The sequence below is a fragment of the Vanacampus margaritifer genome, chromosome 3 (genome assembly GCF_051991255.1).
Source record: "Vanacampus margaritifer isolate UIUO_Vmar chromosome 3, RoL_Vmar_1.0, whole genome shotgun sequence".
Classification (NCBI taxonomy): domain Eukaryota; kingdom Metazoa; phylum Chordata; class Actinopteri; order Syngnathiformes; family Syngnathidae; genus Vanacampus; species Vanacampus margaritifer.
This window is the reverse complement of record NC_135434.1, coordinates 14,465,957-14,488,652: the sequence shown is the minus strand read 5'-3', so window position 1 is coordinate 14,488,652 and position 22,696 is coordinate 14,465,957. Positions and strand designations below refer to the sequence as shown.

General features: G+C 39.6%; 2 protein-coding genes across 8 annotated transcripts in view; one reads left to right on the top strand and one right to left on the bottom strand.

The window, feature by feature from the left end:
* LOC144049330 (kinesin-like protein KIF2A) overlaps positions 1-11,854 on the bottom strand; it is a 17,504-nt gene extending 5,650 nt beyond the window's left edge. The window contains exons 1-15 of one of the 3 annotated variants that reach the window (XM_077562152.1): positions 11,591-11,854; positions 6,638-6,732; positions 6,274-6,390; positions 5,299-5,353; positions 4,609-4,722; positions 4,410-4,454; positions 2,183-2,283; positions 2,009-2,104; positions 1,877-1,931; positions 1,647-1,809; positions 1,440-1,530; positions 1,298-1,361; positions 1,100-1,191; positions 581-723; positions 300-504 (exon numbers count right to left, since the gene is read on the bottom strand). In XM_077562152.1, the coding sequence (XP_077418278.1) occupies positions 300-504; positions 581-723; positions 1,100-1,191; positions 1,298-1,361; positions 1,440-1,530; positions 1,647-1,809; positions 1,877-1,931; positions 2,009-2,104; positions 2,183-2,283; positions 4,410-4,454; positions 4,609-4,722; positions 5,299-5,353; positions 6,274-6,390; positions 6,638-6,732; positions 11,591-11,651 (1,497 nt within the window). In that variant the 5' untranslated portion in view covers positions 11,652-11,854. The remainder of the gene's footprint in view (positions 1-299; positions 505-580; positions 724-1,099; positions 1,192-1,297; positions 1,362-1,439; positions 1,531-1,646; positions 1,810-1,876; positions 1,932-2,008; positions 2,105-2,182; positions 2,284-4,409; positions 4,455-4,608; positions 4,723-5,298; positions 5,354-6,273; positions 6,391-6,637; positions 6,733-11,590) is intronic. The other 2 variants (XM_077562154.1, XM_077562153.1) reach the window with 2 other exon arrangements.
* Positions 11,827-22,696, top strand: unc45b (unc-45 myosin chaperone B). 5 transcript variants are annotated; one of them, XM_077562146.1, is made up of 22 exons: positions 11,827-11,869; positions 12,788-12,898; positions 13,791-13,980; positions 14,377-14,538; positions 14,639-14,675; positions 14,759-14,934; positions 15,092-15,181; positions 15,317-15,484; positions 15,582-15,747; positions 15,832-16,002; positions 16,074-16,245; positions 16,332-16,632; positions 18,013-18,107; positions 18,420-18,561; positions 18,640-18,780; positions 18,859-18,986; positions 19,813-19,879; positions 19,962-20,075; positions 20,639-20,754; positions 20,846-20,963; positions 21,066-21,221; positions 22,129-22,696. In XM_077562146.1, exons 4-22 carry the CDS (start codon positions 14,377-14,379, stop codon positions 22,399-22,401), a joined length of 2,793 nt encoding a protein of 930 aa, XP_077418272.1. In that variant the 5' UTR covers positions 11,827-11,869; positions 12,788-12,898; positions 13,791-13,980; the 3' UTR covers positions 22,402-22,696. The 5 variants fall into 5 exon arrangements, with proteins under 5 accessions (XP_077418272.1, XP_077418273.1, XP_077418275.1 ...); XM_077562147.1 differs by lacking the exon at positions 11,827-11,869 and adding an exon at positions 11,884-12,106; XM_077562149.1 differs by lacking the exon at positions 11,827-11,869 and having other exon boundaries at positions 11,884-12,898; positions 13,791-13,840; positions 13,933-13,980.

The following is a 22,696-nucleotide window of genomic DNA, read 5'->3' as shown; positions in this document are numbered from 1 at the left end:
CGAGGAGAGGCGGGGTTTTACTGAACTGGGCGTTTTACTTCCGTATTGGAAAAGTAGCCAGAAAAATACCTAATATTTCATAAAAAAATACAATGATTTCATCATTACATGCCTATAGTTAACTGTGGAAAGGCTTAAAATACCATGGTGTAGTCCCTTTAAACATATTTGCAAAAATGTATATAAAAATAACACATTTCACTTTAAAAAATATTTGCAAGTATGTTGGAACGTATTTGCCAGTCAAAAATATTTACTCCACATCAGCATTTCCACGCTTCTGTTGACTTCCCACAAACCTTGAGGGCCAGCAGGCTTTTGTTGATCTCGGCACCCTCCAGGCGAGTCTGCCGGTCAGCACTTGAAGTATCGGCGCCCCTCTCGTTCCCGGCCAGGTCAATGAGGGAGAACTTGCCGTGCATCTTGCCCTTCCTCCGAAGAATGATCTGGAACACGGCGTGGCTGCGGGACGAGTGCGCATTGGCTGACGTCTGCCCCGAAGTCCTAGGGAAAGGAAAACAAGAAATGTGTATTTGATGAAGTCCGTCAAAAACTGTTGCAACTTGTAAGGCTGTTGTACCTGCAGCTGTTGCCCACTTCTATGAGTTTCAGGACATCTTCTGTGCACTTGACGTCCTTCTCCTGAAGTCCCACAACTTGCACCTGCTGTTTTCGGTCCTCCAGCACCCTCAGTTTAGTTTTGCGATTCAGCAGGTCAAACACCTTAGAGAAAGCACAGTGGATTTTTGGAATATGAATTAAGCAGCAAAAGCCACCCATTTTCATCCATCTCAGTGACAATGACATCACAGTTTCTCAGGGTTTAGGTAACAACCAATCACGGCTCAGGACCAAACTCAGAAAACAGGTGTGGCATGATAGGTCGTTATCTGAGCCTGGAGCAACCGTGATGTCATTTTCAAAATGGCCGCTCTCTGAGATGGATAAAAACTGGGTGGATTTTGCTGCTTAGCTCATACTAAAAAAAAATAAAAAATAAAAAAATAAAAAATAAAAAAAACTTTGGGGTTGACTTCCCTTAAATAATTATTTATTTTTTTAAAGATCATAAAACATACCAAATGTGTTTATTCTTTACCTTTCCACTGTAGATTTCAAAAAAGGTTGCAAACACTTGGAGCTCTAACTTCTTGTAATTGGGTTTCTTCAACATGAGAAATACATCCCGAGCTGTAAACAAATGAATATGTTTACAGCCAAATTATGCTGCTTTTAAAACATTTGACCAATTTTCCACATTAAACCACAAACATTGTACATATGGCCTTCGACTTACCAGCCAATGCATAAATTCCTTTGGCGCAATCTTGGTTCTTCCCAGAAAAATCGCCGCCCATTGTCTATAAAACACACCAGCTGTTTTAGAAATCGAAAAAATTACTGATTTTAATTTGTAGTCTACATTGTAAGCTTCTTACATGAGTTTTACCACTTCCTGTTTGTCCATAGGCAAAGCATGTGGCCATGCCCCTCTCAAATATGGTCTCCACTAACGGTCTGGCAGTAAACCTTCAGAGAACATCATACCGACAACCTCATTAGGCACACCCACTTTATAATCCAATTAGTTTATCGAAGTAAACGCAGATCTTCAGGAAATGCTGGAAGCAGGGAACGAAATCAACCTGTAAACCATCTCATTGGTGGTGGCGTCGTCAAAGGCGTAATCGAAGCGGAAGGTTTGGTTCTCCAGGAACCGAGTCAGGTCCACCTTCTGTTTAGGTTCGTGCACCATCACCACATCCTTACTGGGAATTGTGATCACATCCAAATCCTTCATGGCGAGTTCTGAAAACCAAGCACAAACAAGAATTTGTCAACACAGTAAAGAGACATAAGATTTGAGAGAGCATACCTTTTTTATTCAGCGGACGTTTCCTCACACATACGCATATTCTGTGTTCTTCAATCTGAGTGGCAAAAAGTTCAAATGTTAACATTGCTGAGTGGGGTGACGTGAAGTCAAAAATCAACGCTTTCTTCTCACCAGATCAGCTGTGGTTAGAGGTCGGTAGTCCAGACTTGCACGGAAGTCTCGGATCATGCACATGATCTCATAATTAGGAATGGTCGTGTCCACCTCCTACAATGAGATTTGGAGGGACAAAATGACATAATAATTCACACCACAAATAAAATGACTTCACAGGCATGAATGTACCTGAGCCCTCTTTTCCCTCAGCTCCTGTTGCTGAAGCCGACGCTTCTCCCTTTTCTCTTGCAGTTTCTCCACCTCCTTCACACAGTTTGACTTCCTCCTAGCTGCAACAAGAGGAACAAGTACCTTTAGATCTCTAGGTTTCCCACTTCCTCAAGTACTGCTATCTCCCTTTAACTCATTCACTGCCATTGACGGCTATAAACGTCAAAAATTCATTTAAACAATTTCTATTAGTTTAACATTTCTTCCCACTTTTGTTAACATGAGTATGAAAACCTAGATTTTTTTTGATTGTACATTTAGAACAGATATAAAATTTGTGAATAATCGCAAGTTAACTAGTGAATTAATGCGATTAAAAACGAATTGCCTGATGCCCCGAATTTTCAATATATATATTTTTAATTCATTCACTGCCATTGACGGCTATAAATGTCAAAAATTCATTTGAACTATTTCTATTAGTTTAACTTTTTTTCCCACTTTTGTTAACAAAAGTATGAAAACCTAGAATTTTTTTTAATTGTACATTTAGAACAGATATAAAATTTTTGATTGTGAGTTAACTAGTGAAGTCATGCGATTAATTAGAATAAAAAATTGTAATCGCCTGTTGCCCCTAATTTTTAATAATGAAATTATGGCAGTGAATGAGTTAATAGTGTTTTTTGTGTTTCTCATGGCTGTCCTTAAAACAGCTTTTTGGATCAAATTAGGGCTTACAATGCATCCATCAAAATAGTAGCTTTTAAGTTTTTGATTTCCACTACTGTGGGGTCAACATAATCTCAGCCTACACCAATAGAATAAAAAACAAAAAAAACCAAAAACATTATACAATAGGTTTGTCTTAATAATAATAATAATAATAATAATCATAATAATAGTAATATTTTTATGAAAAATGCTCACAGGTTCAGAGGTCATGTTTTAACGAATTTTTGTGTGGATTTAGCCTGAGATTGCAAAAATCACCACCTTGCTTCTAACCTATCAATTTGGGCGATGTAAACTATATGAACTAAAGGCTTGGGTACATATACGATCCGTCAAGGACTGGGCTTAATGTTGCTTCTTACATTTTGTGTTTCCAACCTTCACCACTTTGTTCCAGTATGACTATGAGGGTACAAAGCAAGGTCCATAAAAAAGTCATACTTGGATGAGTTTGGTGAGGAAGAACTTGCGAGGCAATGTCCTCACTTCATTACTTTTGACACGAACACCCAAAAATTATTTCCACCATTATGACAATATAAAATTGGGTTAAGAGGTTTGGACTGCACTACATTATGTTAAGACCTCCATATTTGTCTACGACAACTTCATTCTATACTTTCCTGGTCTGACCATAGGTTTGGAAAATGTGCTCTGGTGCCTTTAAATTAAAGTGTTTTATCCACACCTGAATCACCAATATTAAGACTAGCAACGTGACAAGTGGCTGCCATTTTGACAAATTCCTTGTGCCTTCTTCAAAGATTCTGATGATTCTACTGCCCACATTGCTCTTCTCACTACCATTTGCGCTATTTAGTGTCATTAAGGCTACAAAACCATTGATTTACAAGCAAGTAAATGTTTGAGTAACAGCGGATCCTGACAACTTGAAGAGGTGAAATTAAAGCAGTGGTCCTGGTTTGGCTTCAAAGCACCACCTTGCCTCTCCAAAGAAAGCACTGTATTATAGTCTTGGCCTCTTGCTATCTCCAGTTTCCCAAGAAGGCAGACTATCAGAGCAGAGGGATGAGTAATCTCCTCTAATCTAGGAGGAATTAATGAGCTAGGTCAGCACCAAGACCAAGAAGTAAAACGGGGGGAAGCAGCACCATCCCTCGTGCACTAATCAGAGGCTTGTCGGTGAGGAAGCAGCAGGTTTGTGAACACCCAACCTAAAGAAAAAGCAAAAATTCCTGAAGAGTAAAATTCTGTGCCAGAGGCTTTTCCTCTTGCGCTCAAAGGCAGCCAAAAAGTGCACTCGGTGAAGCAGCAAAACACTTTAAACTGTGTGGCTGACACCCACAAATCCTCTCTGCAGGGTGGTTTGTCTCTGGCCTACATCACCAACACACCAGTGACGTCACATCACAGCTCTGAATAGTGTCTGGCAGACATTCTGGGTCTAAGTACATAAATGTACTTTAAAAACAAGAGGACTGTCAGATTCTATTGGGAACTATGACACAACAAGCAAAAGCCCCTGAGGGAATAAACAGGCGATACATACAAAGTTGTCCAATCTCCCTTCTGGTTAGCGACTGATGAAAAGACTCTGTAATAAATGTGGTCAACAAAACATATTCAAACTGCATCACAGATGGGACACTTTTCTAAAATCAAAAACTCTGTTAAGGGTCAAGTCTTACAAATTAAATTAGCCGACTAAAAACGAACACCTGCAAGTAAGGTGAGAACGTCAACGTTACCATTCTGCAGCTGCTGCTGTGTGGTCGGCTGGGCGGGTTGAATCGGCTGGGATGGAGGGAGTAGAGCTGATTCAGCTTGTTGAGACTGATGGGGTCGGGCCTGAGTCGGAATCACTGCAAACCGACAAAAAAAATTAATAAAAAATTGGATGAAGATTTTGTTCTTTTTTGTTCAGACAATTTTTGTTAAGACTCAAAATGCTGGGAATGGACACATTTGGTGAGAAACTGCAATACAGCCACATGATGAATGGATCCAGAATTATGTTAATGTAGTATCTGGCCTTGTTTTTAGTTTCTCATTGCAAAAGTCCTAATCCATCCCTTACATAATGTCCACTTTTTTCTTAAAAAAAACAACAACTAAACAAAGAGTAAAAAAAGAACAAAAAAACTGAACCTGCAAACCGCACAAGTAATATATGGCAGATAATATAATATTGTACACATTGTAGATTCCCTGATTTAAAAAATAAAAATAAAATCTTTGTTATGTTAAAAAATAAAATATTTGTTATGTTAAAGGCCTTCTTGAGTAGCATCTATAACTGTTCTAATGTAGATTCATAGGTGTAATAATTTAGTTACTGTCTTTCATAGCAATATACGAAACTCAAACAAAATATATATATATATTTTTTTTTTGTAAAAGCCTTGATTACTTTCCCCCTGAAACTCTCTGATACAAACCTCTACTGTCCCTGGATGGAGTATCGATCTTCGAAGGTGCTATCGTCCCACGATTCTGTGAGAACAAAACCAAACATATTTTGTTTTCTCTTCTGTATTCCTAGTTGACTACCTTAATTACATACCTAGTTAACCAAGTTAAATCCTGTGAGAAAAGATTAGCGCTGATTAGAGCACGGGCCTCTTTTAATCACGTTGATGTTAGTGACTTTGTCAATTTAACAAAAAAGCTGTGGCAAGTTGTGTATCTTGTTCATGTACATGAAAGGAAACAGTATCCAAAACCAGATGCTGATGACCTTGATGTGTGTAAATGTCAATAGTAATATAAATATGAAATGTACAAACCATGATAAACACTAGGGTGTGCAAAGAGATACATTTTTTAAATTTATTTTTATTTAAATTATTTTATACTGTCTTGCCCTTGTCTGTGTGTGTCTTTATTTGGAGCGCTGTTCATGTTGTACCTGATTTGCCCAATTGGGGGCAGTGTGGTTCCACAGGGTCTAATACACTGTTGAGGTTGTAGCCACATTAGCGAGTAGAAGGAAAGTCACCATCAAGTTACTCCAATAAAAGTTTTTTTTCAGTGTAGAGCCGTTCTTTTGAGTGATAAAAGTGCCGCGAGTAGCGCGCTAATTAGCGTTAGCAAGTCAGACTGGAGTAGATCATTACAATTCCTTGCACATCTATAGATTGAAGCAAAAATCAAATCATTTTGAATCAAAAATCGTTCTTAATCAAAAATAGATTCTGAATCGAATCGCAGACCCAAAAATCTGAATCGAATCGTGAGACATTCAAAGAATCCTACCCCTAATAAATACATTAGCTACCTAAATGAGACCTCTCAATAATTAAAACCCATTAAAACTAGGACACTAATGTAGTCAGGGGGACAAAGCGTATCCTTCAGCCATTTGGCTCTCTCAAAGGTTTTATTTAAAGTAATATGCAGGGTAAAGTACTCACCTTTGCTATTTTATTAACCTTTACACCCGTAGTCGGAGGAGGAGTCTCTGGACTCCGGACAATCTCTTCGTCTGGACCCACATCTGGGTTAAGTGAAAATATACTGTCCAAATCAATCTGCCAGGTAACAGAAGACAATTATGAGTCATTTTGACATCGACTATTGTCAAAAGTGTTCTACTTTGACAACTTTTGTACACAGGCAACACCAATGCCAATCTTGGCTCTACAATGTGTGTCTTCTGGATTTAGTTCATGCAGTTTGGTTGCGTAATCATCAAAACTCTTGACACCTTCTCATGAACTATTCAGAGATTCAGAAAACAGGGCTTATGTCGCTATGGTGGTATAAATGGTGGTTTACCTCTTTCCCTTTTGTGTCTCCATTCTCTATCCACTCCACCGTGACGCTCTCGTTCTCATCGTTCAGGGATGTCACCATCGCCTCATGTATGCGTCCTGTCCAAGAATTACAGATACAAATGTCAAGGTAAAAACATTTAACAATTGAACACAAGTTAAAAACTAATTCAGAATCAACTGTTTTGATAATCTTTACCAAATGTGAAAATGTGCATAACAATGTGGATAGTAATAGTTAGTGTATTATAGGAACACTTTAGTATGAAGTGCTCCACTTGCCCAGGGTTTGTCCTGTGTACAAAATTCAGAGGCGGCCACCTCCAGCCTGAGCCACTGATATCGCTCAACAAAGCGCTCCAACTGTGTTGATTGAGCTCGGCAGGAACACATTTTAACTGCAGTTGCAGTGTTGTGCCATTATGGAGGCGCTATATCAACAGCAGTGCACCGGAAAGACCTGAAGCAACAACCGAGGAGCAGAAACAACTTTCTTTTTTTTCTTTTTCAAAGAAGAATAAACAGATCATGGAGCAACCTGGTTGCGAGGAAGAGGAGGCGCGCTCCAGCCATAAAAACACAGTATATTCAATAAACATAACAATGTTTTACAACAAGGCTGAACTATATTTACAATTTGCTTGCCATTTGTCAATAGCCATCAGTTTTCACAATAAAAATAAACAGAAGAACTAGAAATATTCCACTAGAAATATTCCACAAACAGCAGCAGGAATGCTGCATTTATGAGAACGTGACGGCACAATTTAAGAGCTCTAGACCGCTTATCAGAAGACTTTCATTGTGCGCATGGCGCAAGCAAGCCCTACCTAAATCTTCTTTCAAATTAAAAAAGCAAATGAAGGGCTTGATCTGGGTGTAACTGACGTATTTGTGATTTCATACTTTACAGTAGTTACTCAACTGGTTAGACAAGTGCTGTCAATCACTGAAGGCGCCAAAATTCAATGAACGTTCAGTCATCGTCCAGATTAACATTTCAAGCTAAAAATGATTCAATTTAAATGTGAATAAAAACTGACAAATGACTATATAATGCGTTTAGTAAAGATAGAAAAATAATAATAAATCAAAACTTTCAGGCATCTTATCTTCAATTCTCAATGTTGGACTGACTGTAGATCTTGATTAAAGAGGCGATATAATGTTTAGTTAATATCACAAATAACAGCCGCTCACACTGATAAGCGCTGCGTTGGTAAATATGTTGATAGTACATTACACAGAAGGCGAGAGACCAGAACAGGAAGTGTTGACTAGTGAGTAATATGTGAGTTGTGCTAAAGGACAATTACGACTTATGTTGTTGTTACACATTGCTGTTTCTAGTTTTATTTTATTTTTTAAACACAAAATACACAGCATTTGAGATCCTTGTAGATAAAGCCTCAACGGGTATCTGCTCATTAAGGCAGCGTTTGTGCTGCATTATGGGATTTGTAGTTTGTGTGTCATTGGTACTTCACATTACATTACAACATTGCTGTGTGTAGGAAGAGGCGTTTCCCAGCATGCTTTGCTTTAGTCCCCGTACCTATTAAACTCATTGAAATGTTGACGCCAACAACTGCTGCTGCTTCTACTTCAATGAACTTTGGCATGCATTTTTAAAGTCTCTGTAATTCCACTGACAGCATTCTTTAAAAAGTGGGTCATCCCAAGATTGATTTTATAATGGGGTAGGGGAAACTTGTCTTTTCACAAAATTCCTGTCCAGGTGTTTACGTAGATGCAAATATAGGTCACACTAGCTAGCTGCTACTACTGTATTCTTCGCCACGCATGGCAATTGGGCAACCATACTGTACGTAGCTAAACGAGTCCTTTCAGAATGTCGAAGACTTGAACGTCTAAGTGAATCAGCCCCAGCTTGCAGCCTTTCATGAAGATTTTCAAAAGATCTTTAGATGTGTTACATACATACATACATGATCTTCATTAAGCACAGCTTACATGGTCAAAAGGGAGTAGGAAGAAGTAAAAAACTTATCGAGTCCTACCCCCTTACAGAGAAAAAAACCCCACACAAAAACAAACACAAACTTACACATAAGTAAAGCTGACAATTTCTGTAATTTGATCCATAACAATATTTTTATCTTAACAAAAATATTCTGGATGATCAATTTTTTTAGAATTAAGTGTTAAGTCCCATTCTGCTTCAAATGCTCCACCATTCTCCCAGTCCTGACTCCCGAGAAACCTGCAGCCATGACAACAGACCTGTCGCTCTGGCATCCGTGGTCATTAAGTCCTTTGAAGATCTTGTGCTGGACCATCTGAAGTGTCACATGACCCCTTTCTGGACCCCCTGCAGTTTTCCCGCCAAGCAAATAGGTCGGTGGATGACGCAGATACCTACGCAAGGCTCTCCAAACTCCTCCAGTTCAGCATCTCTGCTGCCATCTGCTAGTGGATTTGCAGCTTCAAGATGGACAGGGCGAAAACACTTCATCCACATGCACCATCACCACCGGGCTACCACGGAGGCTCAAGTTCCTGGGAAATGCAGTCGCCCAGGACTTGAAGTGAAAGGCCAATATCAACTCCATCCTCAAAAAGGCCCAGCAGAGGATGTACTTCCTGTGGCCGCTGAGGAAGCACTGCCTGCCATTGGAGCTGTTCGGGCTGTTCCATACAGCAATCTCTCAATCCGTCCTTTGTTCACCTATCAGTCTGGCCTAGTGCTGCTACAAAGAAGGACAAGTTCAGACTCCAAAGACAGTTAGGACTGCCAAGAGGGCTCAACCCAGTTACCCCATCCATTCATTGATTTGGTGTCATGTTCAGGGTCTCGGGTGAACTTGAGTCTATCCCAGCTGACGTACATAGACAAACAGCCACTGACACTTATTTTCATCAACGGCCAAATAGTGACATCAATTAGCCAAACATCAGTCATGTTTTTGGAATGTGGGAGGAACCTAGAGAAAACCTACGCAGCCTACAGATCATGTGCCACCGTTCAGCCCCTGAGTTTCACCTGAACAATAATAATTTATTTTGCCAAGACATTTTGGACAATTCGGCTTCAGCATGACAAAGCATGTGCAAAGAAAGACCAGACACAGCTCAGCATGGTTTATTTAAACCGAGTTAACCAACTTTAGGCCTGAAATCTACATCATCACCTTTAGGATTAACGAAGAGCGTTTGTTTGTAAACCAGGCCCTCAGATCAAACATCAGTTACCTGACCTCTCAAATGTTTTGGGGATTAATGGATATACTCCAAAAGTCTTTCCATAAAAGTGGAAGCTCCAGAGAGAGGAACTGCCAACTCCTTATAGTCTAAGAGGTTACACGAGAACCATAAGAAACCCGCGACTGTACTTTTTTTCCATTTATACTGCCATGAGCTACATTGCTAAGTCACACACTACACTGGGTTCTGTCACAGCAGTTCATCTCAAAGAGTCCATTGTGCCCACTGTGTCCCACTTTAATACTAAAACCAAGCTGATACTTCCCAGTGGTTGCAGGGGCTCAAAGTAACGAGTGTATTGAGCTCTGATAAGACAGAGGAACAAACAAAAGGCTCTAATGCAGCATCAATCAATTTAACAAGGTCAACATGTTAAATAAATGCAAAGTGAAAAACATGTGATGTTTTGGTTTGTATGCTTTTATGAGATATATTGTTGTTCTCAATACAAAATATGTAGTTTAAAAAAGCACAGGGGGTGGTGTCAGAATTAAGGATGCTGGGCTACAACAGATGGGGTGGTGGCCTGAATCTGGCGAGAGTCTGCACAAGTCTCACTCACCGTGACCCCCCCTGCTGAGAGGGAAATCCCTGCTCTGGATGCAAAACCAGCCAACTGAGAACTGTGTGGACTGAAATGCTCTAGTCTAGCTTGTGCTCCACTGCTTTCACATTTTCAAGAACATGTCATTGTACACCACAGGAAATTGTTTTAGGCTTCTATGAACAAAAGAAAACTGTGCTGACACCTATCTAGTTTAAACTTTAAACATCTTCAGGGTGTTTTTAATCACAGAACGTCACACACGCAGGGCCAATTTAATGCAACAATCAAACAAATGTTTATCATATTTCACAAAACGTCAATGTTTTCGGACTTCATAACAGCTACTCAGGGATTTTTGTTGCTGTTTTTAGAATGACTTAGTGGGCCAGAAAAAAAAATGCTGTTATGAGCCAAACTGTATGTGGCCCATGTGTTGTGTGTGCCAAGCCCCTGCTGTAGGCCATTAAGCAGCACTGAAGGATTGATTAAGTTTAAAACACACACAAAACCAAGTTTACTAGTATACTGACCACGATTTTAAGAATACAGTATGACTTTACTACCATTCCACGTTATATCTCATGATGTTGTGGTCATCATTGGGTTTCCATAGCAACTGCCATGTACAAGGTCGAGCTCCCGTTATTAACACTTGAGGCAAGAAAACCGAATTTGGGAATTTGCAGAGAGACGACTCGTACGGTTAAATACTTGACATGTTGACACATCAGTGACATCCCGTTTCGGATCTCCGGTGAGAAGCCGGTCACGTTAGCATTAGCTATTAAGCTAATCCCCTGCTAATGCTGCGCAATGATGCACTCCCCAATTACGACGGAAATGTACGCCTATTTGAAAACCCCCCATCAAAAAGGCAAGTTTAGGGTGGTTATCATGCATATCGTGATATATCTTTATATTGACGTATTCGTTGCGACTTGGGTCAAAATGAGGACACCCGGCTGATCATCATATAGGATGAATCAAAATCGCGAATGAATGAGTCTTGTTGGAAAACGTTAAATATTCAGTCACGTTGTCAATTCCCCGTCAGCAACCGTTAAACGTTGTCCATCTAGAAAGAAGCATAGCTGCATTCAGCAGCACCACAGCAACAAAGCTCCCCAAACAACTTGGGCTCGACACTGCGACGAAAACGACAAGAGCAGCTCGCTTCAAACTTACCATCACTGCGCTTTATTTCCACATACGTGCCGACGCCGAGCTTCCCAAACGCCACGGCCATTCTACATTCCCTGTACAAATGACAAGTAAACGGCTAAAAAGCGAGGTAGGAGAAGTAGCCTTTTGGCAAATGGGAGGAATAGCGCGGAGAGTGCCCGCTGAAGCTCCAGCTCATAGGCCAGTTCCGGTGCAGCGTGGGTCCACTTCCTGTCAGAAACCGGAAGTAAACAAAGAATTCGCTGTCCCGGTTGGCTCGTACTGCACCTCCGCACGATGACGGTAAGTAACTGATGTGATTTTTCTAAAGCAGCTACTGTACTAGCTTTGTGGAACGACGCCAATGATAGACTGTTTTATCGCTTTGATACACTGATCAGAGCGAGATACGAATGTTGACAAGCGTCACACGCCGTTTTTTATTCTTGTTAGCTTTTATTGTGTGGTTAAAGCCACCCGTCATGATGTATTAGGACCTCTGTTTCTGAATTTACCTCATTTTGCAATGGACGAACATTGGTCTGTGTCTATAACATGTTTAATATGTCCAGTGTTGCTTTAGATTATGTTCAATAATATAAATGACCATTTAAAACAATAAACACAGTAGCCAACACTGTTTATGATCGAAATCTCTAATAATATCCTTAATCTTGAAATGAATACATATACCTGTGGATTTAAAAAAAAAAAAGAATTCTGCCAGGCAGATAATAATTTTCCAACCGTTATCTAATTGCCACACATGTTGCTAAATAAGGTAAGAGCCAGATGGTCAGAGTCGCAAACAAAAGAGGCATAAAACGGTAACTAGTTTTGAATATATGTTAAGTCTGCTTTCTGGCTCCTGTCAAGGTGGCCTTGAGCAAGGCTTTGTCCCCTGTAGACCCCCACAGCTCAAAAAGGTGCTGCACTGATCTGACCCTCCTTGCATGCCAAAGTAATTAGAACTTCCCCTTGAGTGATTATAATCAGTACAATCAATCAATATGCAGTTAATCAAGTTAAGATAACAATTAAAAACACCTTCACACAATATGATGCAGTGCAGTTGCATACCGCTCAAACCTCAACTACGATAATAAACATTAAATTACCACACTTGTGACAAATTATTAGTTTTGTAAATTAATGTAATTTTGATGAGAAAGATGTTCTGTATGTACTATTTAACTTTTGTGACTGCTTCATCTTTTGTAGATGCAACCCACATTTCTTCTAGCAAGTGAAGAACATAGGCTGCCGCTGAAGTGTGGCAAAAAATGTTGTCTACTCCCAAATACAATACTGGATGTCCCATATCCCACCATCGTAAGTCATCTGTTTGTGAAAAGCAGTACCTCTTGTAGTCTTTGTTAAGAGGCTCGTATTTCAGGCTCATGGAGATTGTATCTACTTGATATGCTTGGGAGTATTATAGGGAAATTTGACAATTATAGTGTTGCTAGTTACCTTGGTCATGCACTTCATATGTTCGCTTCTAAAGCTTGTTGCATTGTAGGACATCCTAGCTTGGTACGATAGGGCCCAATGTTTGAATTTTCAAGGGAAAATGTGACCTTCCGCATTGAGCGAAATGATAATACGCACTAAGCCTAGCCTGTTGCAGCTTAATTGTTTCTCTATATCACCATGTTTGTAATGTGTTTTGAATGCAGAGTCAAGGCCAGAATACCAATAATAAATGATTATGATAATGATACTCACTCATTCAATAATAATAACACAGACATCTTTTGCAGATGTAAAAGGCAATTTCCCTAGTGTAAAGCCACACGCCCTGCATAAGTTGCATAAAAACTTCAACAGACACACGTCAATTAACCCTCCTCACAGCTGACCCCCTCCCTCACTCTCAGAGGCTCGAGATCCTTCTCTTTCTAGAAGCTACTAGGTTACTCTGTGGGCCCTCCAGCTGTCACCCCCCCCCCCCCCCACCACATCACACACACACATACCACTGCTACTTGCATCAGGCTTTGCTAGTGAGTTCTCAGCTGTCTGCGCCCTAAATAAACCTTATCAGGAGGAGACCAACTTTGAGAGTGGGGTTGCATTTGTCAAACACGCACGTATATTAGTATAGTTTTACTCAAGTATTTGCTGTACTTTAAAGTTCCTGCAGTATTATTTTCTGCAACACAAGTCGTCTTAAAATTTCAAGAGAACACTTTAAGCCAAATTTCTTTGTTTGTTTTCTCAGGGCAGCTTGTGTCTTGGTGTCCCCCTCCCATCCGTCATGAATGGGCCACCGTGAGTTGTCCCGCCTCATTGTAACGACAAATATAAATGGGTGTCTCAGTGGAGGCGGTTACAAACACAGTGTCAATCTCATCTGACTGAAGTTCTGAGAACGGCTATTGGAAGAAATAGTGACTTTAAAGAGGAGCAAGGTAAAGAGTGTGCGTGTGTACAGTGGGGTGTATTCATGCATGTTGAGGGCATATGTAGAAGAGAAGATTGGGATTGCAGGAAATATAAATCTTTGTCTATTAGAAAAGCAACATTTGTTGCACTGCCCACGGCACCATGCCCAAAAAAGGCCTGAGGGGAGGCCATTTAAAGTTACAGATAGCATGTGCATGAGATAGCATGTGCTTAGCCATTTGCTCCCGAAAAACCCAGCTCAGCAGGACACTGATTACAAGTGACGGTGAGAAGCAATACATTTAAAAATTGAAATAATGTATTCTGTTAAATTTTATATTGGTTACTGCCTCTTGTTTTGAATTATGTAATCCTTGACAATCTAATAATGATATGCCTTGTGACTGAAACTTTTCTAATAGATGGGAGACCCAATCCAGTTAAAAGATGAGGGAAACAAACATTTCCAAGCAGGAGATATTGACAAGGCTATCGAGTGTTACACCAAAGCAATCAATCTGTGTAAGGACAAGAAGGTGCTGGCCGTTGTTCACAGAAACAGATCTGCATGCTATTTAAAAAAGGTAAAGAACTTTCTCATACCTCATCTAAAACATTTTAAACAAGTGCTAACCGTAATTGCAAATCAGTCTTACAAACTTGATTGTTTTCATGTCTTGACAGGAAAAGTATTCCAGCGCAGCCTCAGATGCATCCAAAGGTACCAAATAGTAACAGTGTACAGTTAAAAAAAAAAGTAACACAAACACCCTGAAAACTTTGTCCTTTGTTCATTTTAAACAGCCATTGATGTTGATGCATCTGACATCAAAGCCTTGTACAGGCGCTGCCAAGCTCTGGAGAAGCTTGGAAAACTCGACATGGCCTTCAAAGATGTACAGAGATGTGCGACCATTGAACCGAAGAACAAAACTTTCCTGGAGACCCTCCGCAGGCTGGGGGCTGAAATTCAGACTAAGGTCACCTTTGATTGGAGCAGACCTGCACATAATAATACCATCACAATTTATACTGCTAGATATAGCTGTAATGTAAATTATTTGCAGTTATTTTGATAGTGCCTTTTTTGGAATGACATTGTTTGAGATTAATTTCTATCTGTCTTTTCATTCACAGCTCAAAACAACGTTCTCCACAGATTCAAGGGTACAAAACATGTTTGATATTCTCCTTGATGAAGAAATGGACAGAGACAAGAAGGAAAAGGTAGATATTATTTGCTATTAAGTGGAAATAAAACTCATATTTCCATATTTTGATAACCATGAGATTCTATCTGTTCATTTTGATCACATCACGTTACATTTATGTTTCTGTATATATTTATTTTTTCATACAAAGGCTGCCAACAACCTGATTGTACTATCCAGAGAGGATGCAGGAGCAGAGAGAATCTTCCAGAATAATGGCGTTCCCCTGCTCCTCAACATGATTGAGACAGGAAAACCAGAGATGATCCTCGCTGCTATCCGTACTCTTTCGGGAATGTGCACGGGACACAAAGCTCGGGTGAGAATTAAATCCAGATGAATAGGATGTGCACACCTATCCTATCTTGACAATCAGGAAATAATAAGTACATTTCTCTTCATGTTGCACGTCACAGGCAATGGCTATTATTAACTTGGTGGGCATTGATAAAATGTGCAGCATTATGGCACTTGACAATGAGGAGATTGCTCTGGCAACATGCAATCTCTTCCAATGCATCAACGACTCCCTCACAGGTGGGGACAAAAGAGAATATGGGAAAGAAGAGTCGTTGGTTTTAGGTGAGTTCAGTAGTTGGTGTTCTTGATGACTGCTAACACAATTCAATTTAAATAATATTTCAATCTTTTTTATTTTCGTCACAGATTCCGCTAAAGATTTGAAGACTATTCTCCTGTCTTTGCTGGAAATGGTTGCCAGCAAAAAGGTGTCTGGGCATGGTAGAGACCAAGCGCTGAACCTCCTGAGCAAGAACGTCCCTCGCAAGGGAAAGAAAGAACCTGACAACTCAAGGGCCTGCTTCACTATTGATCACGGTGAGCCAGAAGAGATCTGACTATCAATCTGAGATAAACAAAATAAAAATATTTTTTCGGTTTTGAATCAGGTCTGAAGAAGATCCTCAAGGTGTGCGGTCAGGTTCCTGAACTGCCCGACCAGTTGCCCTTGACCGAGAACACACAGCTGATTGCAAGCGTGCTCCTCAACCGCATCTATGATGACCTCACGTGTGACCCAGAGAGGAACAACTTCAGGGACATTTGTGATGAGTACATCAAGTATGCCTCTTAAATCCCTCTCTTAAATTCAGAGGCCAGCTAGTTGACATCGTCTGCCTCTACTCACATCTTCCCCCATTCCACAGATCCAAAATCGACCCTAACGACATGGACAAAACAATTCACGCCATCAACGTGATTTCAGGGCTGCTGCAAGGTCCATTTGAAGTTGGGAACGCTTTAGTGGGAAGGGAAGGCATCATGGAGATGATGGTGGCGCTGTGCGGCTCTGAACGTGAGGTGGACCAGATGGTCGCAGTGGAAGCGCTCATCCATGCCTCCACAAAAATGAGCCGCGCCAGCTTCATCATCACCAATGGTGTGGCGCTGCTTAAGGACATCTATAAGAAGACCAAAAACGAGAAGATTAAAATACGCTCGCTGGTGGTGAGTGGAGTGAGAGTAGAAAACTAAACACACTTAGAATATAACAATGAACTATTTAGACATAAAAGTTCATTAAATGGGAAGTCAACCCATCCAAAAACGTTACAATTATATGTTGTGTTTTGCCCCACTGATCGAAATGGGGAAGTCAACTCAAAAACATTCTCGCCAATAATATGTTCTGTGCGGCCCCGCTAGTCTATAATGCTGCCTTCATGTGGTATCAAAATGATGGTAAATACCACATGTCGAGTAGAAAATTGCACGTGAACGCCCCCCTCATGTCGTATTTTCTACTGGACAACTGGGAAATTATTTTGATACCCGAGTAAATATTAACACTTATGAGGGCGTTAATGTCCGCTAGCAGATTGTTTTATCATATACACAATTACATAGCATACATAATTCAATGTCCTGTCCGTTAGAACTCATTATTTGCCGTAATTGTTCGGTTTATGAGCAAAGAGTACATCAGCTGCTATGTGTATTTTTTAATTTATTTTAGCTATAACAGCAAAAGCACATCAACAGACCTCGGTCGTAGTTAGGAGTTTCTGAGTGTTAAGGTCCATCTTTCCCATAGCACGTGAAGGCAGGGTAAATACGGTATTCTGGTTAATATTGCGTTAGTGGAATATGAGTTAAACAGCAAAATCCAGCAGTTTTTCTCAGAAGGCGGCCATCTTGGCACTTGCTTTCGAGTGAAATTACATCACAGTTGCTCAGGTCTCAGGTAACAATCAATCACAGCTCAGCTTCAGAAAACAGGGGAGCTGTGATTGGTCATTGCCTGAGCCTTGAGTAACTGTGATGTCATCTACAGTCGACAGCAAGTGGCAAAATGGCTGCCCCCTGAGATGGATAAAAACAGCTAGCTTTTGCTGCATAACTCATACTCCACAAATGTAATATTAATCAGAATGTCATATTTACACTAGTGACGTGATATATAACATATTATTGTCAAGAAATGTTTAAGGTTGACTTCCCCTTTAGGGAGAGAACTCCATCCGTTTTTAGCCACCTCAGGGAGCGGCCATTTTGCCACTTTCTATTGACTGAAAATGGCATCACAGTTGCTCCTCAGGTAACGACCAATCATGGCTTAGCTTCAGAAAACACTAAGCCGTGATTGGTCGACACCTGAGTCTTGAAAAACTGTGATGTCATTTTCCTTCTACAGCAAGTTGCAAAATGGCTGCTTAACTCATAATCTATGAACTTGAAGATATGAATTGCGTGTTTAGGGTAGTGGGACTGCATAGAACATAATATTGTAAAACATTTTTTAGTTGACTTCCCCATTAAGTAAGTTACTAAGTTTTATATTTTGGGTTCCAGTATATACTTATTTACAAATTCCCATCTCCTCGACAGGGTCTCTGCAAACTGGGCTCAGCAGGAGGTGACGACTACAGTTTAAGACAGTTTGCTGAGGGCTCCACTGAGAAGTTAGCCAAGCAGTGCAGAAAGTGAGATTTTACACACATTGAAGTTATGAAAGTGAGAAATTCACTTTATAATCACACTGACATATTGTCTTTAATTATTACATGGACGGAAGTATTAGAACCTCTGTTTATAACACACAAAGGAGGAGAAAATGGCAGACATTGTGCAACTGGCTTTCTCTAAATTTCACAAAATGTTTGAAGCGTGCTATTGACCAAACTGTGAAATCTAAATTAATGCAGAACTATGAGGTAAGGGGTCTAGCCCCAATTAAGAGGTAACCAAAGTACGTATAAGGCAGTCTACATAAAAAAAGTAACTTTCTCTTCTAGGTGGCTTTGCAATCCTGTGATCGATGCCAAAACAAGGAAATGGGCTGTCGAGGGTTTGGCTTATCTAACTAATGACGCTGATGTCAAAGATGACTTTGTTGAGGACGAGCAGGCGTTGAAAGCCATGTTCGAACTGGCCAAGGTTAAACATTGACCAATGAAAATTACATTATAACGCTTATCTGGTATGACATTAGACATAACTTCCTTTCAATTTCAGTCTAAAGATAAGACCATCATATACGCAGTGGCCTGCATCTTGGTTAACTGCACCAACACCTACGAGAAGAAAGAGATCATCCCAGAGCTGATACAGTTGGCCAAGTTCTCAAAACAGCACGTGCCTGAGCAGCACCCCAAGGTACAACAAATCGTGGACCACAATACACGCATTATTAATGCACACACTCTTTACATTATGACTCAAACCTGATTTCAGGACAAGAAGGACTTCATTGAGAAGAGAGTGAAGAGGCTTCTCAAAGCTGGAGTCACATCTGCTCTTGCTGTCATGGTCAAAGCAGACAGTTCCATTCTGACGGACCAGACCAAGGAGATGCTCTCAAGGTACAAAACGAAAGAATACTCAATGCTGATGTGTACTAGGAAAAGTTGAATATAGCACGATTGAGGCATTGTATGGATATAAACTGGGGGTGTCAAAATTTGTGTGCTAATTTTGAGTTAAGTTTATTTTTTAACGTGCGATTAATGACCGGCCCTTACTTGGAAAGCCTGCACTAGGGGGAATTCCAGTCGCAACGCAGCAGACACGTCCACGTCAAAAATTTGCTGTAATAAATGTAATAATAATGCGTATATTTGTAGAGACTGTGGTCATGTTGTATTTAAATTTTTTTTTAATGTACCCAAAAAAAATCGATATCACTTGTTTTTTACAGTACAGTACATCTTTTTCATTTTAACTCAATTTTATTATTATCAGGAAATTACTGTCAATGACTAAAAGATGCAGCCATATTTCTATTAGTTTAACATTTCTTCCCACTTTTATGTTAACAAGAGGTATGAAACTTAGAAACAAATATTTTATTGTACATTTAGAACAGATATAAAATTTGCGATGAATCGTGAGTTAACTATTGAACTCATGCGATTAATTAAGATTCAAATTTTTAATCGCCTGACACCCCTAATATAAACACATTTAACATAATGAAAATGAGTCTCATAGGACGCTAACGATGTACTCTAGGAGTCCAGATGAATTTTAAAAAGAATAGAAACTAATAAGCAGTTCTGTGTGTACTAAATTGCCTATGATCCCAAATATATTTATTTACAGCACATCAACCCAAGTTATAATTTTCACAATGTTTTTTTTCTTCTCCATACGTTTCAGCATTCTTGTTTTCTTCTCTTTTGTCTGAAGGGTTTTCTTGGCATTGTCGGAGGACCCCAAAGATCGTGGTACCATTGTTGCCCATGGTGGGGGAAAGGTGAGTTAAATTTTGGGGTGGTGAACGTATACAAATCCGCAATGTGCTGAGCTACTGAAAATCACACACTTCTGGCACTCAGGCTTTGATCCCTCTGGCTCTGGAAGGGACAGAGGCTGGAAAAGTGAAAGCCTCTCACGCGCTAGCCAAAATTGCATCCATTTCAAACCCAGAGATTGCCTTTCCTGGTGAAAGAGTAAGAAAAACACAATGACTATTTGTACACTCTTTTCTGAGCATTTCACATCATCTTAACTCATTCACTGCCATTGACGGCTATAGATGTCAAAAATTCATTTGAACTATTTCAATTAATTCTACACTTTTTTCCACTTTTGTTGATAAGAATATGAAAACCTAAAAAATGTTTTTTTATTGTACATTTAGAACAGATATAAAATTTGTGATTAATCGTGAGTTAATTATTAAAGTCATGTGATTAATTACAATTGAAAATTTTAATCGCCTGACGCCCCTAATTTTTTATGATCTTTTCTTTTTTTTTTAAATCGCATCAGGCGATTACAATTTTCAATTGTAATTAATCGCATGACTTCACTAGTTAACTCACGATTAATCACAAATTTTATATCTGTTCTAAATGTACAATATAAAAAAATTCTGGGTTTTCACACTTGTTAACAAAAGTGGAAAAAAAATGTTAAACTAATATAAATAATTTAAATGAATTTTTGACGTCTATAGCCGTCAATGGCAGTGAATGAGTTAACTTGTCTTCCTTTCCGTCTCTCTCTTCAGGTGTATGAGGTGGTGAGGCCTTTAGTCAACCTTCTTCACACAGACAGAGATGGAATCCAAAATTTCGAGGCTCTCCGAGGCCTCACCAACTTTGCTGGTTTTAGTGAAAAGCTAAGGTATTGCCACATCTTTACCCCACTGTGTAACGTTATTCCACATATGACCTGAGTACAGTTTGTATATATCTTTGCTATATGGCTTTTGCAGGACAAAGATCGTGAAAGAGGACGCGCTACCCGATATTGAGAGCTACATGTTTGAGGAACATGAGCAGATCAGACAGGCTGCCACTGAATGCATGTGCAACCTTGTGACATGTAAAGATGTAAGCACACAAGTAGATAATATCAACCCAGAGATGTTAATGTCACATTCGCATTTACAATACAAGATGTTTACTACCGTTTGGCACCTCTTTATATTGTAGGTCCAAAAGCGCTACCTAGAGGATGGTAACGATAAGCTGAAGCTGCTGGTACTACTTTGTGGGGAAGATGATGACAAGCTTCAGATAGCTGCAGCCGGAGCATTGGCTATGCTAACTGCTGCTCAAAAGAAGCTCTGCACCAAGATAACCCTTGTGGTACGTATGTGAATTTTTTTCCCCGTTACAGTATCAACAGTTAAGTAGGTCAAAAAAGGCTATTAAAGCAAGGTTATTAAAGCAAAAAGATGCTGACAGCTAGCTAGCCCTGATTGGTTAAAAAAAAGCACCTCATTATAATATAGTTTAAGTTACATAACAAATGATTTAGCTTGACATGGTAGCACATGGAAGCTGAAATCTGATTGGACAAAAAAAAATCGAGCATACAGCTAAGAAATGAAGAGAATAAATAATAATCATATTGATTAAAATACATTCACAATAATTTGGCCAACTTGGCCTCAGTGTCAAGCATGGAGTAACAAGGTCCCTTTTTTTATTATTTTTTTTAATATTTGGTATGACCAAGGCAGGGATTGAACCCACGGAAAGAAGAAAAATGAGCTTAGTAAATATAACGAACCACCACGAACCACAAACTGAAGATTTCAACAAGAAAAAAATGCTTACAATAAAGTGCTATATTGAAGTTTTGTCAATTTTTTTTCACACTTATATACATATTTTTTCCATTTATCTTATAACTTGATTATGCTAAATCTTAAAATAAGAAATTAAACTTATGAAACCCCAGTTAAGGGCCTTTGATGTTGGTTAGCCATCTTAAAATGTGGAAAATGCTTTTTTAAAGCCTCACAGTACTTCAAACTAGCTGTTAACACTCAATGCCAAGACTGCTTGATCAAATACGATAATTAAGTAATATGTATCTTAAAATAGGCAGAATGATCTTGTCTGACAATCTTATTTTAAGTAAAAATAACTTGTCAGAGCAAAATAAGCAAATGTAGGTTACATTTAAGAAATTATATCTTTCAGTTTTTGCAGTGCATAGACACACTACTGCTGCTGCAGTACCAATAAACATGTCTCTTGTCAACAGACCGCCCAGTGGCTTGAGATCCTACAGAGATTGTGTCTACACAACAACCCAATGATCCAGTACCGCGGCCTGGTGACGGTGTGCAACATGCTCAACTCGGACGACATTGAGTTAGCCAAGAAACTCATCGAGAGCGAGCTTCTGGAAATCATATCAGTGATTGGCAAGGCAGCAGACAATCCTAAGAGGCAGGAAGCGATCGACGCGGCACGGTCATGTCTGGTCAGAGCAATGGACCTGGGTCTCATCAAACCCTTCTCCACACCTTCGTAAACATCGGCCATAAACACAACAACAGCCATAGACATTCTACCTTCTTTCCTTTGTTTGTTTTGAACAGATTTTTCCACATAGAAATTGTCACTGCCACTGGATGATTTATTTTTGCTTGTGTGTAAACATATACCACTTACAAAATCATACTGGCACTGGCATTTGTATTTGTATCTTTTATTTTACATTTTGTTCTTTTGGATCCAGGAAAATTTCACAATATGGACTTTTTTTTCCTCTTGTGATATATGGTGCAAATAATCTGTTTGAGAAGACAATTAAAGGTTGTCAACCA

What these genes read in the sequence shown, in the direction of transcription:
- unc45b (XM_077562146.1), top strand. Translation starts at nt 14,377, where the DNA reads ATGGGAGACCCAATCCAGTTAAAAGATGAGGGAAACAAACATTTCCAA. An exon ending in TTAGCCAAGCAGTGCAGAAA is followed by an intron (nt 18,108 to 18,419) that starts GTGAGATTTTAC and finishes TTTCTCTTCTAG; the next exon opens with GTGGCTTTGCAATCCTGTGA. An exon ending in GGTTTTAGTGAAAAGCTAAG is followed by an intron (nt 20,755 to 20,845) that starts GTATTGCCACAT and finishes TGGCTTTTGCAG; the next exon opens with GACAAAGATCGTGAAAGAGG.